The sequence below is a fragment of the Cheilinus undulatus genome, linkage group 18 (genome assembly GCF_018320785.1).
Source record: "Cheilinus undulatus linkage group 18, ASM1832078v1, whole genome shotgun sequence".
NCBI classification, from domain to species: Eukaryota; Metazoa; Chordata; class Actinopteri; order Labriformes; family Labridae; genus Cheilinus; species Cheilinus undulatus.
In genome coordinates, this window is record NC_054882.1 from 37,443,425 (window position 1) to 37,461,538 (window position 18,114).

Consider the following 18,114-nt stretch of genomic DNA (forward strand, 5'->3'; position numbering starts at 1 on the left):
TTCCATGAGTGAGACTCCATGGTCAAGTGGAAAGAGACATGTCACTCCTATTGTGAAGTAATAGCAGCATCATGGCAACATCATGCTGTGGGGATGCTTCTCAGCAGCCGGCCCTGAAAGGTTTGGGTAGGTAGAGGGTAAAATGAATGCAGAAAACTATAGGCCAATCCTGGAGGACAATCTTATTTAGTCTGCAAGACAACAAGGTGAGTCAAAGCCAAAAAAGAATTTGTGGCTGAACTTGAAAAGGGCTGTTTAAACCCGATCCCTGTACAATCTGACTGAGCTTAAGCAGTTTCGCACAGAAGTATGGAGTAAGACTGCAGTGTCCAGATGTGCAAATCTGACTGAGACCTATCCACACAGACTCAGTGCTGTGATTACAGCATATCTACTTAATATTGACTTGAAGGGAGTGAATATTTATGCAGTCACATTAGGCATTTATACTGATATTATATTACTTTTTAGAAACCTGTGCTCACTTTGATTTTGAAGAGTTTTTTAATATATATTTTTTGTTTTTGTCAAAAAAGCCAAATTATGTTGATCATGATTGATTAATAAAATCAATAAAAGGAAAATCATCCATAGGTGGATACTTTTATAGGCACTTAATGTGGTCAGTGACCAAGTCAATAAAAGCGATTATTATAAGCAGTAAATCTGAAATCTATTTGCATTTACTTTGTCTATCTACTTTTTATTTCATGACCATTTTCAAAATAAATATCCATCAGTAAATGAATGGACAGGGGTTCCTTTGAACAGCCTTCAGAGGCCACCTTATCTAGCTGTAAAAAAAAAAAAAAAAGCTAAAATAGACTGCTTAGAATAGAAAAAGAAGTCTGGGAGAAAATTGGCCCAAATTCAACTACATTTATCATCTCAAAAATACATCTTATAAGTCTTTTGTCCCAATTTATCCAGTTATTTCTTCTTCATAACTGATTTTTGCTACCTTTTCAAATTAAGGTTTTATTTTGAGTATAAAGTCAACTCCTCTGAGGTAAATGAAATATGCAGCTAATTCTGACATAGGGTAATGCCTCATCAGACATTTTCCTGATGAGTTTTGGTGTAATTTTGTACATGCAAGTCTTCTTCAATGCATACAAATATTAGGGAATACAGCTTATTATGACAGGATCATTTCACTTTAAAAAGTATATATTAATGGGTTTTTGGCCTCAATTTGTACCTTTGAGTTGACTTCAACAGAATGAGATTTTTTTTAAGGTTCTATTTAGAGCACAGTAAACAAAGCAGAGTATACCATTTGATGCAGCTCTCTTTTGACTGATAAGTGGCCATCCAGTAATCTAAAAGTGGCCCGGTCTGGCATCTAGTCTTCCTGAAAGGTTAATCAGAGGGGTCATCTGTTCATAACTCCCGACTGTATGCTGCTTTTGAAGCCTCTTTTCCACTGGTCAAATTAGCATCCCTATTTTATTGAATTACAAATCGACCTTATAGCCACGCCAATTAAAGCTGCTACTTTAGTGTTTGAATGGCTGGCTACACACTAGACAATTGCAAGATGCAACAGATCATTGGCCAAAATAGTCTTCAAGTATGCATCTATGTGGCTGCTCATCTATGTTTGTTGTAATTGTCAGTCGCTTTTATTCTGCATTATCATGTGTATCAAAACCAAGCAGCAACCTCTGGTCCTGAAAAATGAAGCCAATGTGGAGTGGAGAAATTGCAATACCGCGAGCGTCCACTTGAGGCTGGCCGCAGGAACAACAGAAGTCATGTGTTAAAAAGCCATTTTTTACACTAGAAATAAACTGGTATACAGCCTGGTTAAAAAAAAAAAAACAAACGTGTCTCATTAGCTAATGTCTTCATGTGCTTTCACTGTACAGGGGGTACATTTTTTTGTACCACAATCGTTTTGATTATATATAGTAAAAACCTCACTGCCGACTGATTGGCTCATCTCATTTGACTGACAGTCAGCTCAACAGGCAGAAGCTTCGTTTCTGTCTACCAGAAAGCTGGCTAGCTTAGCTGACAGGAAGTCAAGCTCAGTGGGCGGGCTGTTAGGTTGATTCAGAGTTTGGTTGAGACAGCTATTTCATTATGGAGGCGGCCGCAGATTGGCTTAAAAAGCTGTTTGAGTCTGCTTAGTGTAATCAAACAGCTGATGTCACACAGGCTTTGTCTGGTTCTTTCTACAGTCTGTGGCCATGACAGCAAATTAGCCATGGCGAGAAGTCCCGTATACATGCATCGGTTGATCTGTAATTGAATGCAACAAAGCCTTTGTATTGTCCCTTACAAATAAACTGATAGATACATAATAGTCAATACGATTATTTTTCTGCTGATCCTACAACTGCAAGACATAACACACTACAGCCATCGTCGATTGTCCTCCATATTTGTTTACCTTCTGAAGTCACGTTGGATCAGGTATATTTCTGCGAGATCTCACGCCACTGTGAAATGATATAGTAATCTTTCAACACTGTCCTCCCCCTTTTTGTTTTTTAACTGGCTAAGATTTGAAAATTGTCTAGTGTGTAGGCAGCCTTGGGTAATTACCAGCAAAAAAGGAACGTTTTTTACATAAAGTTAAGAAACATCTACAATAAGAAACCTATTTGTACTTGTTTCCATTTGATTAAGGCTATTACTGCTTTAATTATAGGTGGTCAAACCAACTTATCCTCCACATCATAGACCTAAAGGAGAAGGTGGAGGGCGCAGCAGTTCAAGAAACACACATTTCCTTTAAAAACAAACAACATCAACATAGAAAGCAAAATGAAACTTGAGTGTTAACTTACTGGAGTTACAGTTTATCCTGATACAGTCTAGATGGGGAAGAATAAATGACAGATGAAATTGCATCCTTCAAGGTTACTGCTGCAGACATCCAAAAACAAAAAGTCCACCCTTCCGGGGACGCACACATGCAGGGAGGCAGCCATTTTATCACTTTGGTATTGAGAGTTAACTATGAGCCAGATTGTCATGAAACAAATGATGGACTAAAACGTGTTTTTATTGGATATAGAAGATTTATGGATGTGCTGCTTGTGTTGCTATACCATGGATCTGTAGTACACATCAATTACTTGCTTAGACAAATAATTTACATTAAAATGGCCACTTGTGGTACCAGCTACATAAGCTCCAACCCAACACTGATGGTGTTTAGATTTAAATAACCAGATTAGAAAAGTCAAAGTCTCTGGCTCCAAAGCCTCCACACCAAAGAGGTGTTGGTAGACATCCATTTCAGAGCCACGGATCTTTGAAAAGTCTACAAATACACACAATATATTGGATTTTTCTTTTTAACAGTGAATTAAATTGAATTTGTAACACAGACAATGCCAGTCGGACATATCTGACCCACTGAGGCCGGTTGTAAGCAGTGAGGGTTGGTTTTAGTATGTGACTGGTGGTTTCATGTGTCGTCAACCGCAACAGAAAAGTGGGAGCAAACAGCCGCGATCCAATCAGCACCAGCACCATGCAGAGGCACAGGAACCCCAATCATTTGGAAAACTAGCCTACAGTACATCTATGGGTGAAACTTAGCTGAATCAAGACTAGGTTTGTTGGAAATGACACTATAACAAATCTGCAGGAAATCAGGCTGAAGAATCAGATTAGTATGGACCAATCAGAGCTGAAATCTTGTTTATTTTTCTTTAAAATTAAAGTTACAGATAAGAATAAAAGGAGTTACCACCAAGCTAGCAGTGCTTAACTTTAGATTTAATCATTAACGTACTGAATGTGAGGGATATATAATGTAGAATATGACTGAATTTTGAGTCAATATTATAAATTATGCCTTGGATTTTTTGGGAGTTTTTGGGGTCGCAGCCAGCTGTAGGTTTTGCTGGGCTCTGTTCTCGGGCTGTTCGCCTGACGGGCCGCAGGCTTAAGGCCTTTGAAGGGGTGAATACCATCTTTTGACAGCATGATGGGAAATGGAGTTTGAAAGGTTGAACATGAGAGCAAAACACTGAAAAAAAAAGCATAGACTTCCAATAAAATAAAAGACACCATCATCAGCAAAGAAAATAACCACTGATAAGAAACAAGAAGGTGGCGGAGAAATTTCTTGATGTTAGAGAGAAAAATTAAGGAGGAGAAAAGTTCTTATGTCCTGTTAATGACAGACTGGAGATCAGGGGGCAGACTTAGTGAAAGTAGAAAGTCACAGCACATTTTGTTATTAGAATAAGACTTATAAAAACAAGCTACATGAGTCTAAAAGCTCAGGATGTGCTCATCTGAGAGTTTGTTTATCTTGTGCTGTGACTGTCTCGAATATTCTGTAACACGAATATGAACATGGTTGCAGTTTGACTGTTTCAAAGATGGGCCGAATATGTTAAAGAGAATAAACTATGATAAATTATCTGTAAGGCTAACTGATTTAATTTGATTTAGTGGGCAGTCTGTGTGCTCAATCTGCACACTCATGCAAGAAAGATCCAATCTGTCCGATCTAGATTTTGTCAAGACCTCCAGGGGGATTGAAGTTTTTTTTAATGAAAAGCACAAAAAGATTGACACAGAGTGACACGAGACGAGAGGTCACCGCTTAACGGTGAACCGCCTCGTGGTGAGGGTGAAGGTGTGGAAGTATGAAGGCAGATGGGAGGGAGTTTGGGGGGATTATACGATACCTAAGTTGACCGTGAGTTTGACACGACTCCCGTCCAACTCCAGCCGCAGCGTGTCGGCCGAGTCTCGGGAGGTGGTGGCCATGAGGAGGCCGTACGCCCGCTGGGAGCGAAACCTCAGGGAGACGTCCTCGGCCTCGGTGTGCATGATGTTTGGCATCACCACCTTCATGTACATGCTGCCATCGTAGGAGAGGATGGAGGCCTCTGTGGGAGAAAGTCAGGAGAAAAAGAGGTGAGAAGTTGGAGTCAATATCATCACTTGGAAGCTGGAGCTCTGCAAATATCATGTTAGTCATGCCAGTGGCTCTAGACCTTGCAGTGATGGTCAGTTGGTCACAGCTTTGATGCAGAGCATGGCGGATTTAACCTGCTGCACAGATTCGAGGCAAATGTTGGCTTTTTGGACCCTTACACATAATCAATCTCTTGGTGCAATGATTGTAGCCTTTCCTTGGATAAACTGTGGACACTAGAACTCTTATATTTTGGCTTGATGGGCAGTGATAGAAAAACATTTTTAAGGTGTACGAAAGACAAACACAAGATTCCCCTTAAAGCTGCTATCAAATTGATTAATTTTTATAAGTGGTACATTTCCTTTTAAACAAGCAATAACCAAACAACACAGAGAGGCTGACATGCTTTATTTATACCACAGGAAGTACAACCCCAAATCCCAAAAAGTTGGGACGCTGTGCAAAATGCAAATTAAAACAGAATGCATGAATCTCATAAACTCAGATTTTATTTACAAAAGAACACAAACAGCAAAGTGTAAGTGGTACCAGTAAAAAACAACTGGAGGAGCATTTTGCATCAATTTAGGTTACTTGGCAACAGGACAGTAACACAACTGGGTATAAGAGGAGCATTTAGAGGCAGATTCTCTCAGAAGTAAAGATAGGCAAAGGTTCACCAATCTGCAAACCCTCAGACTGCCCTGCATTAAAAACAAGCATGATTCTGCTACTGGAAACCACTGCAAGGGCTCAGGAAGACTTCCAGAAATCACTGTCAGTTAACACAACTGGCCCTGCCATCTGCAAATGCAATTTAAAGCTGTATCATGCAAAGATGAAGCCGTATGTGATCCCAATCCAGAAACGCTGCCATCTTCTCTGGGCCAAAGTGGATTTAGAATGGACTGAGGCAAAATGGAAAACTGTTCTGTGGTCAGATCAGTCAAAATCTAAAATTCTTTTTGGAAACCAGGGACACTATGTCCTCTAGACTAAAGAGGAGAAGGACCATCCAGTTTGTTGTTTTAGTTCAAAAGCCTGCATCTCTGATGGTATGGGGTTGCATTGGTGCCTATGGCGTGGGCAGCTTACTCATCTGGAAAGGCACTATCAATGCTGGTAAGTATATCAAGGTTTAAGTATGCTTCCATCCAGACAACATCTCTTTCAGGGAAGACCTCGCATATTTCAGCAAGACAATGCTAAACCACAAACAGCACCCATCACAACAGCATGGCTTCACAGTGTAAGAGTCCAGGTGTTGGACTGACCTGCCTGCAGTCATAAAATGTAAAAAAATCCAGCATAGCAGACTCAGGACTGTTGTGCAACTCGAATTCTACACCAGACAAGAATGGTACAACATTCCTCTCCCAAAACTCCAGCAACTGGTCTCCTCACTTTCCAGATGTTTACAGACTGCTGTTAAAAGAAGAGGGGATGCTACACAATGGTAAACATGGTAAACATGGCCCTGTCCTTATTTTTATGAGATGTATAGCTGCAATCAAATGCAAAATGAGCTCATATTTTTATGAAATGGTTAAATGTCCCAATTTTAACATCTTCTATGTTGTTTATGTTCTATTGAAATAAAAATTGGTTTATGAGATCAACAAACCATTGCACTCAGTTTTTTACTTTCATTTTACATAGAGTCCCAACTTTTTTGGAACTGTGGTTCAATGCTGTTTCAATGTACTCTAAACAAGATGATAAACTAGGAGGGGAGGAGGTTAGACATAAAAAGTTAAATGGAAAAATAAACCAGTTTTATTTAATAATTGTAATTAAATCGAGATGAGCTGAGCTTGCTGTATGGCACTGACCTGACAATAGTTCCACTTACTACAGAAAATCTGACACTGGCTTCTGTTTCCCAGTGTTGCCATTTTCTGTTGAGGCCATCTAAGAGTTGGGCTTCACAGAGGAAAACAGTCCCAACTTCTACACGCTACATTCAGATAAAAAACTCCTTTCTATTGACCTGCTTTCCACAGTCTCTCAGCTCTTGCTCTGCAGGGTCCCTCATTTGCTGCGTGGCTGGGAGCCAGCTCGCTCTGTGCCTCTCCTTGTGTAGCTAACTGTGCAGTGGACTCAGCATTTGGGTTTGAATGATTTACAGCAGGTAAAAATAGACCAACAGACCTATAGAGGGTATGCACTGATGTAGCTCTTCCACCAAGCCTCATCCCCCCAGTGTCAAACATTCTGAGATATGGCTGCATGGGGAATGGACACAATTAGGAGTACAACAGACAGACAACCAGGCACGCTCACACTCACACCTACGTCCAATTTAGAGCCACCAATTAACCTGAGGAGCATCTCTTTGGCGGTGTGAGGAAGCCTGAGTATCTGAAAACCCACAAATGCATGGGGAGAACATACTAACTCTGCATACCCCGGTACCCCAGGGTACTAAAATGAAACATCAAAATCTGTGTGTATTCTGGTCCAATAGATATCCAATGTGTTGGTCATCTCTATTCATAAACGTTTGCCCACCCTCACGTTTCTGGGTTTGATGGTCACTAAGGACTTTTCCTGGAGGACCAATGACCATCTCTGACAGCAAAGGCCCAACAATGACTTTTTTTTTAATCTCAGGAAACTAGAAAATGGCAAAGCTATTCCAGAAGATCCTGATAAACTTTAAACACTGTGTTATCAAAAACATGCTAAAGTACTGCAGTAGGTCATGAAGACTGCGAGGAAGACCAGTCAGGCACAGCTAGCTGACATCTACACCAGTGATGTGCAACTTTGGGTACCAAAAGGGCCACAAATTCTAAAGGACGAAATTGTTATTGTTTGATATTCTCAATTTAAACTCTGTGATTACTAAAAATATGATGCCTTCATGAACATTTTTTATACCAGCATTTATGTTGTTGAACTCAAGTGCAAATTGAAATGATTTTTAATGAGAAATACAGAATTAGATCAATCTTGAGCTGCTTTTTGAATGCAGTGAATGTGACACTTACTTGTTTTACTTGCATATTTTTTACAAGTGCATTTGGTTTTAGAGAAACTCTTGCAGCCATTGAAATCTAAATAAAAAGGAAAAAGAAAAGAGATAACTACATACAAGAGCTAAATCATAGAAATATGTAAGAAAAAAATAAATCTAAACATAAATTAATGAAAAATGAAATTAAGAATATGATACATTCATTTCTATTTTTTTCAACAAATAAAGAAATAGAAAATTAATCATATTAAAAATTAAACAAAACATAATAATATAAAATTTTAAAAAATCCAGAGAAACAGACAACAAGTTGAAAATCATATAATCAAACCAAGAAACTAAATGAAATAACTGCCTGTATACCAGAAGTTAAGGACTATCAGAGGAATGTTTCTAATTTCATGGCTGATTTTAACCTTGCAAAGCAGATGGATCTGCCCATTTCTGTGTTTCTCACTGGTGAATCCATCTTTCGAAGCTCCCATCTGAACTGTTTGGGCCCAGTTAGAAAGTGACAGGACCAATCAGCATCGAGGGGCAGCACTTTCAGATGCTGCGGATTTGTTATGCAAGCAAGCAGCAACAAGAGGCCGGTGCAATTATGGGGGAAGAGATTAGCGTGGATGCTGCTAAAGCGTTGGTTTTATCAGAACTTGATGACATTTCTTCATTAAAAGAAGGTAAAAGAACAGCATTGAGTTGTTTTCTCTAAAAAAAAAAACACAAGTCGTGTACTGACATGTCTACAGTTGCCATGGTTCACATTGTGCAGCTCTCTATGGAGTTTCTTCCTCGGTAGTGGCTATGACATCACGTGTTTTGTTGCTCTGATTGGTCTGTAAAGATATAACACACAACATTCATCCAATCACCCTCCAAGTTTTTTTCAAAGGCTCTGCTCTTTCCCAAACACCATCTATGGGAGGTTTTCTATGACATGGCGTGTCAGATTATGACACGTGGAGTACTGCATGTGGCCCTCAGTTGTCCACCCTTGATCTACACCACCTACTGCTCCCACTGCCTTCACGGTTCTCTCAGCTTTACCAGAGACCTTTTCCTCATTGCCCATCACCTGTTCGACCTCCTGCCCTCAGGTAGGAGATACAGGTCATTAATATTGACTTCACCGGGTCAACCTTGGTCCTGTACTACTCCGGTCTCCTGATGGCCATCGTCCAGGCCTGCACCAGGCTGTGTTCTATCAACTCAGATACATAGAGCTGAAATAGCTATAGTTCAAAAATGTAGCCTTTACTGTTGAGTTTTACAGTAAAATCCAAAAATGACAAATGACTAAACATGAGGCCGATGAGGCGCTGAGAGGGGTAATGAAGCAGGTGCATCACTGCAACTTGAAGTGAATCACCACTTATGTTAAAACAAGCCAACAGAACAGTGCAGGAGTAGCAGAAAAAGTGAGGTACTATTACAAAGGCTGCTTCTCCGGCCAACAACAGCTAATCCCTGCCAAAACATGCAGTCGTACAGCGAACGCCTCATTTCTTTGGCTCCAGGAGTTTTTCGGATTATCCATCCCACACGGCTTATTTTAGTGCGTGTCCTCATCTGACTGCAAAGTGTCCACAGACGATTCTCTGTACTTCACTCCGGCTGCTCCAGCGCGGTGTGTGAGTCTGCTGATTCTGCCCGCAGAGTGAAATAGAGCGCTGTCAGAGACGTGTGGATATGTTGATAGTGGTGAGAGCGAGGAAATAACAGAGTGCTCAAACTCACTCACAAACACACACCAAGGGAGTTTCTGTGCAGAGGAGTGCGTGAGGTGAATTTGTGCTGTGGATGAAATTCACATCCATCTCCATGACAACTGAACAAGCTCTGTCTACCAAACACGACCGTGTAAATTCTGCAGAAACCGGCCCTGGAATTGGGATTCATTGAAAAATAATTGAAGCATCATTGCAGTTTTTGCACCATGAATAATTGTCGATAATTAAACGTCACATAACTTCCATAGTTATTCTACACACTCAGACGTAGAAGATTTTATAAGGCAGTTTCTTCATGCCTGCAACAGGTTTAAGTAAGATGGGAGATTTTCATTCATCTAAAAAAAAAACAGTCAATCTGAGTAAAATGCCGGCAGACATGTCAATCATAGGTCAAATTATTGTTAAATTTGTTTGATTTAATGACGCTGAAATGATTCCAAATAACGGTCAAATTATCAGGATAAAAAAGAGCTAAAATCCCAGTCACTATTTTAGACTTCCTGCTTTTTGAAGAGTGGAGATATGCAGAAATTTACAGTGAAGTTACAGATCTATATGAGTCATACATACATATGTTGAGTAACATCCAATCCAGAAGGCCATAATGATAATCACATAATTAGTTTGATCAATACTGAGATAATCATTATTACTTCAGAGGTTTTATTTAAGGGACAGTTTTTTTATTGACGCTTATTTTCTATTTTGAAAACATGTATACTGCCTCACAGTAAGAGGGGCCTTAGTTCTTCTCCGTCAGGGCCTTTCTGTGCGGAGTTTGCATGCTCTCCCCGTGCATGCGTGGGCTCTCTCTGGGTACTCCGGCCTCCTTCCACCACCAAAGACATGCTCGCTAGGTTAACTGGTGACTCTGAATTGGCCGTAGGTGTGAGTGTGAGCATACCTGTTTGTCTGTCTCTATAAGTCAGCCCTGTGATTGACTGGCGACCAGCCCAGGGTGTACCCCGCCTCTCACCCAATGACAGCTGGGATAGGCTCCAGTCCCCCCGCGACCCCCAACCCAGGGATAAGTGGTACAGAAAATGGATGGATGGAAAAATGTGTAACCTGCTGACCCACAGCCAGGGCTACACTGGGACAAAAACTCTCCTACGGCATTTCAGCCCCTAACATTTGGATCATCAACACAAAGCTAACCAAAGCAAATACAAATCGCCATTTTCAAGGATGATTCCATTCATCCAAACCTACATGGCCTTATGTAAAAAAGTACCACCCCCCTTGTTAAATCATGAGTTAACTGTGATTAATCACAGTTTTTGGAGAATTCCCCTACCCGCACCCAGGCCTGATTATTACCAGACCTTAAATAGAACCTTTTAGACAAAGTATAGTGGTCTACAAGATCTCATAAAGCAACACTCGTCGTACATTTAACCATCTTATTGCAAAATGGATCTACAGTTTTACTTCGTAGAGAAAGCTCTGCTCTAAAGATGTTGCCTGGGTTAGTCAAGCAGCGTGCTTTGACCTTCCAGGGAGTGCATAGCTAGAAACCCCCATATGGATAGGTACATTTATAACAATGTGTACTGAATACAATAAAAGTAGTTCAATAGCATTATTCCTTAGTAGCATTTATAGGAATATGAGGGTGCAACAAGCTTTATGCTATAAAGGAGGAGGCTAGGGTGGAGGAGGTGAAGCAGCAGCAGCAGAAGCAGCATTGTACATCAGCATTAATGCAAAAAAGGATTAGTGTGAAGTACCTCGTGTTTAAATACACCGCTGTGATGAGAGAAAGAGTCAGCTATTTAAGTTAGGATTTTCCTAATGATGCTCAGTGGCCACAGTGTTTAATTAGCAAAAATGCACAAGCATAAGGCTGTGTAAACCCTAAAGTCCTATTGAGACAAATGCACTGTCTACCAAGCCAGGAGAATTTTTGACAAGAAGTAAAAGGAATTTAGGTCACCCCAGGTAACAGAGACATTTAGTGCCGTTAACACTAAGACAGCCTGTGTAAGAGCAGGTTTTTGGCATGATGATCTGCTGTCATACAGTCCTACATAAACTGCATAGATTCAACTCATAGTTCCCACTAAATTTGAGCATACAAATCAGGGCGTATGGGCAAAAAGTTCATTACCTGAACCAAATAACTGACGCTGTTTAAAAACACATGCACACGAAAATATCAAAAATGTTATATAAATTACTGAAAATATAGTTGTTAAAATGATGTTTTTATGGGGGTGGGGGGGCATGGAATACGTTATTTTCTCTTGGGGGAGGCTTACTTCCCACACTTTAAAAACCCCTGATCTAAAGGAATTCAAAAACAGACAAGAAACAAAGTCATTGACATCTACTGCACTGGAAAGGGTTACAAAGCCATTTATAAGGCATTGGGACTACAGCGAACCACCTTGAGAGCCATTATCCACAAATGGAGAAAACTTGTAACAGTGGTGAACCTTCCTAGGAGTGGTCGGCCAACCAAAATAACTCCAATAACACATCAGCGACTCATCCAGGAGATCCAAGAAGAACCCAGAATAACATCTAAAGACCTGCAGACCTCACTGGCTCAGTTAAGGTCAGAGTTCAAGACTAGACGAGAAGAAAGAGAGGGCAAAAATGACATCCATGGGAGAGTTCCAAAGACAAAAACACTGCTGACCACAAATGCCTGTTATCATGTGAGCATGTTTCATTAGAACCAACACAACAGATTAAACTAGGGCTGTAAAATTTTAAAAAAAAAAAGTGTGATTTTGGCTCATATTGCAATTTTAATATGAACTGTCCTATTGCAGGGAGTGATTATTTTCATGTCACTCTCATTTTGATTGAGAAAAACATACAAAATTGAGGAAAGTAGGATTTTTTGTTAACTAATCTAAAAAACATGGAGCTAGAATGAACGTATGACACGCGGGGCATATCATCTGTGCTGTAAAAAAAGTTTTAAACTGGTATTTTTATTTCAGGTAAAAGAACAATAGCACCTGCTACGATTTGAAAATTGCAGCAGTCCATATTGTTATTTAATCTAAATTTCTATTAATTGCCCAGCCCTAGGACAGTCTGTTGTCAGAGTTGAAGATCTGTTTATGTTATCACATCTGTTTTTTTGTTATACAACTTCACATTTTCACATCATGGACAGTAAACTTGGCTGTAGAACGAAAATAGAGTTGACATGTTCAGAGGTGTACAGTCAGCTACCTGCCTGTATGATGACATCAGATCCTCCACATTTACTGAGCTGAGGGTAAAAAGAGCCCCTTTTTCATTTTAACTGTGTTTGAACTTCCCACCCTGATCACGCTGGAGGAAATTAGCTGCCGTGTGAATCTGGTAAATTAGCTTATTTTTCATCTTTCTCCTCAAGTTGAGGGGTTTTATACGCCTGTGACTTTTTAACCTCTCCTGACACTTCTCTTTCTTTTTTTTATTAACTGGATTTCATGCAGCTTTATGAGTGTGTCAATAAATATAATGGAAAAAATGATCTTCAAAGTAAAATTATTATTTTTTTGGTTCATTTTCAGCAGTAAGGGCCCTAGTGTTTGACGCTTACTCAAATTGATCCTTTATTTGCACGATTAAAGCCTTATTAAGATAAAATCACCTCTCAAAATTGACCCATCCGAACAAACAAAATAAAAAAACAGACAAACACCTGACCTCAGCCAAACCTGTCTCTACTCACCAAATATCCTGTTTAAATGCAGAAAGAAACAGGACAGTGATGTAGAATCTGCAGGTGCACCAAAACAAGTGGAACTTATCTGCTACATTGCAATCCGCATCTGCGTTTCCATGCCATATGAGTTCATTTTGAGTTTGACTGCAACAAAGCAGCTTAAAAAAGTAAGGATAGGGTCGTGTTTATCATTCTGTAGCATCCTCTCTTCTTCATTAACAGTTTGTAAATGTCTGGGAAGTGAGGAGAACAGCTGCTGGAGCTTTGGGAGTGGGATGTTGTCCCATTCCTGTCTGATGTAGGATTCTAGCTGCTAAACAGTCCTGGGTCTTCTTTGCTGGATTTTTTTATTTTATGATGCTCCAAATGTTTTCTGGACCCCCGGACTGTTCCTCTGCAGGGGCATTGCTTTTGTGATGGCTGTGGTATGCAGCCTAGCACTGTCTTGCTGAAATTTATAAGGCCTTCCCTGGAAGAGATGTTGCCTGAATGGGAGCACATGTTGCTCTAAACCCTCTATATACTTTTCAGCATTTATAGTTCCTTTCCAGATGTGTAAGCTGCCCATGCAATCAGCACTAATGCAACTCCATACCATCAGAGATGCAGGCTTTTGAACTGTGCACTGATAATAAGCTGGGTGATTCCTTTTCTCGTTAGTCCACATAACACTGCATCCATGTTTTACAAAAATAAAAAATAAAATTTGGATTTGTGACCACAGAACAGTTTTCTATTTTGCCTCAGTCCATTTTAAATCAGTTCTGGCACACAGGAGATGGCGACATTTCTGGATCCTCACATATGGCTTCTTCCTTGTAAGATGCAGCTTTAACTTGCATTTGTGGATGACGTAACTGTGTTGACAGACTATAGCTGTTTTTCAAAGTTAAGGAAGGATCCTCGAATGTCTATTTTTGGAGGACACTACGTCATTGACTGCCGTCGGAGGAGTGTTCCAATGTCGAGGATCCTCAAATTTTTCCAAGGACTGAGTCCTTCAAACAGAGGACTTCCAAGGATGCACATGGGTATCCTCTGCTTGCAGGAATTACCCACAATACACATTGTTTTCCTTTTCCTAAAAAATGAATAAATAGCATAACATCAGGAGAAAACCAGGTCCTAGCGTGCTTAATACACTTCTAAATGTCCTGTTTCCAACATAAATATGTTGTCATCATTATTTCATATCATCAAAGTAAAGCTGGATGGGTAAAAGTAGCGCCATAGAGTTGCCAGGGAGGACTCTAGCCTTGCCTCCAAGGGTCCTGACTCCGAAGGATTCTTCCCACAGAGGAAGGATCCTGGACTTTGAGAAACAGCTACTGATTTCTGGAAGTGTTCCTGAGCCCATGCAGTGATTTCCAGTACAGAGTCATACATGTTTTTAACGCAGCGTCATTTGGGTTGTAGTTCATGACTTATAATCAGACAAATATATGGGTTGGGAGTGTGGCAGAGAATTTAGAGCACAGTGATCAGCAAGATTAACAAGTAGAGATGCCAAACACCTTAAAAACATGATTTTACAAAATTCATATTGACCTCCCACTTTCAGCATGGAGTCTTAAAAGAACTGATAAACTGCTCAACTGTATCTGCTATGTCAACAATGTCATCCTCATCATCACAGGAGGAGTAAATGTGTTTTGTCTGCAGTAATCTTTTACTTCCTTGAACAAATCCCCTTTAAAAAATCTCCCCTAATCTCTGGTTTATCTGGTTTTTATTTTCTGCCTCCCCTCACATCCATCGTGGGCTGAAAAACGTGGCTGTTTCCCAGAGCTCCTCTGGTCTCACTCAGAGGTGATTATTTGTGCTGTCACACAAACTTAATATGATAAATGGACCAATAATATGCCGAGGCATTATGTGTCCTCTAAACGCCCTTTGTTGCAGCATGGAAAGTAAGAGTGCAGTTCTCTGATAGGCCCACTGGGGGGAGACACAGCACATATGTCTGCTGGGAAGCTTTGCAGAAAGTAAAGAAGGATCTCTCCTGAGACCTGATGTGTCTGCTGACTAACACTCAAATTCAATTTGTCTCATAGACCCTGGATTAAAAAAACTGGAAAACACAGTAAAAATAAGGATCCAAACAAAAAATATCAGTTTTAACTAAAAGAAAAAGAACAGAAAAAAAACATATAGATCTTTTTTGAGCCAGATTTAGTATCCTGTTTCCACAAGGTATGGTCCTGGTTTAGGGTTAGAAGATCTTTTCTTTTCTGCATAAGAGTTTTACATTGCTTCGAAAAGGAAAAATTATGCATAGAAGATATTATCTTCAACCTAACAATTTTCCTGCCTGGATATCAAACAAAAGACCTGTTACTGCATGTTTTTCACCAATCAGGATGAAACATATTTAACTCAAACCCAGTGATGCACAACATTACAGCCCTGGAAATAAGGGGCTAAAATATCTCAATCCCCCCCCTAGTGGCTGGCTGCTGGATTTACTGCTGATGCCTAAAAATAAGGTACATTTCAGAGGAAATCAAAACATCTTAATAGAACTTATTTGCTTAATTAACAGTCTGGTCCCCACAATGTCTGCCAAGAAAACAATCTGGCCCTTGTGCAAATGTAGTTGGTGATCCCTGAGTTACAGCTTCATCTTGTGGCTTTATTAACAAACTAATCTGACCCATTTCTTTAAATATATTCCATCAGCTGAGAATCTATGTTGACCACAGTGAGGAGAACATCATTAAGATGTTGGTAGTTATTAAAAAGCTGACCCTTTTTAACTGAAATAAAGCTATTTGTTGCTTATTCCCCACTGATTACTATCACCAGTATGAAGATGATGAATGAAAGAAGAGCAAAGCACTGGAGAACTTCCTGGGAGATAAGAAGTTCTGCTTCTCTTTCTATTTTATTCATCAACTGGCTCCAGTGTTAGTAAACAATAGTGTTGTACTCAAGACCACACTGTCCAAGACCAAGACAAGACCAAGACTTTTGGGGGTCAAGACTATGATCGAGACAAGCTAAGACCATGACAAGACCAAGATTGTTGGACCGCAGTGTTCATTTTGGCAGCCATTTTTAATCTTAGTTTCAGTCTTTGTCTTTAGACGAAATGTGTTTTAGTTTTAGTCTCATTTTAGTCATTTCTACCCTTTTTTGTTTAAGTCTAGTTTTAGTCGACGAAAACTCAAAACATTTTAGTGTAGTTTTAGTTAATAAAAAGTCCTCAGGTTTCAGTCTTTACTTTTAGTCCAAGCACTTATTTTCTTGCTTAAATCTGGTACCAAATCATGGCAGTGTGTTCTCTGCACTCTGCCAAACCTGAGGTCCCTGCTTTCTACTGCTAAGAAGCAAAATAGATACAGCTGCATTGTTTCTTCACAGAGTAACCACCAGTACAGAAATATCACGGATTTTGAATGTCTGACGAAAACTACGTTACATTTTAGTCTAGTTGTAGTCATCTTGATGAAAACTAAACTAAGTTTTTGTCAGTTTTAAGACTGTTTTATGCTTGACGCATCTGCGAGGTCGAGAGTGTCCGCACGTCGAACGTGACACCAAATATTAAGACACGCCCCTTTGCAGGGGTCCCGTCTGACCATTTTCATCTGGCCGCACACATCCCTGAAATTTTTACAGACGCAGACGCAGCAGACGTCAAAATGGCATTAAACATACTACAGAAGTGATTCTTGAAGCCACTGCCCCCTAGCTTTTGGGAAAATATAGTTTGCGGCGAAGAGGAAGCCGGCGTATAAATGCACCTGGCGTTTCCGCATCATGATTCTGCATCAGTTTTTGTCTTCGTTAGTTTTAGTCTAGTTTTTGTCATGGAAAAAAAGGCTGTTGACGAATAGTTTTAGTCATAGTTTTAGTCATAGTTTTAGTCGACTACATTAACACTGCGAGACCGAGACAAGACCGAGACCGAGACAAGACCAAGACCGTAAAAATTTAAAAAACTTGACAAGGTTGAACAGTGAAAGAGCATTCTCTCATTATTGTTAGTTTTCTTTTTTAAATATGACAGTTAAAAACAAGGCAAAGCACAACATGCAAAAATCTCTAGTCTCAAATTTGCTCAACTAACTTCTTGTGAAACATAAATCCTTGTATGTTTTTAAAAGCCTCTGACAACTCCGGAATTATTTTAAATATCTGAAACTGAGATGTTTATCTAGATTTTTTTAGGTGAATGAGGTCTAAAGTAAGTGTTTAGAGGTATTTCTGACTAGAAATAAGATGGACTTGATGTCCGAGTTTTTGAAAGTGAAGCTATTTGTTGTTTTAGCAACTGCTGCTCCTTATTATCACATTAATGAAGTTGAAGAATAGCAGATCAGTGCTGGTCTCAACTGGTCTTAATGGAAAATCTTGAGTCCGGTCAGCCCGAGACAGACTGATCTTCTTTAATAGGGTCAGTCCTCCCAAACACTCGTGCTAGTTCAGATGGATGTAAAATATTCCCCATGCTATGGAAATATGAAAGCGTCTATCAGGCATGTCAGGATAGAATTGAGAGACGTCTTTAGAAAAGATTTTGTGAGACTTTCAACCTTATGGTCATTCTGTACATGATCACCTGATGTTTCTATCAGAGACTGGATCAATATCAGTGTGTGATCTTTATTCACTTTGTTCATGTGCTGAGCTCGTGCTCAGCAGCTCATGAAGGAAACGTGTGTGTTTGGTCACAGGAAGTGATGTCTAATTGACAAGGTGTCAGATTACAGCCCGGTGAGAGATACACAATTTAAATTCTCATTACAGCTCCGGGCTGAGCTGTCAGATTAACTCTGACGTGTCGTACTTCTTGGGTGTAAGTGTGTGTATGTGTGTATGTAATGGC

The 18,114-nt window shown here is 39.9% G+C and overlaps 1 protein-coding gene across 5 annotated transcripts in view; it reads right to left on the bottom strand.

The window, feature by feature from the left end:
- The window catches only part of nrxn3a (neurexin 3a), a 275,340-nt gene that overhangs the window by 79,683 nt on the left and 177,543 nt on the right, over window positions 1-18,114 (bottom strand). For 4 of the 5 annotated variants that reach the window (XR_005993299.1, XM_041812742.1, XM_041812740.1 and 1 more), the window contains exons 11-12: window positions 4,662-4,865; window positions 2,799-2,825 (exon numbers count right to left, since the gene is read on the bottom strand). Coding sequence is in view for 4 of the 5 variants with exons in the window: in XM_041812742.1 (XP_041668676.1) it covers window positions 2,799-2,825; window positions 4,662-4,865 (231 nt within the window). In the remaining variant the exon portion in view is untranslated. The remainder of the gene's footprint in view (window positions 1-2,798; window positions 2,826-4,661; window positions 4,866-18,114) is intronic. The other variant, XM_041812741.1, reaches the window with a different exon arrangement.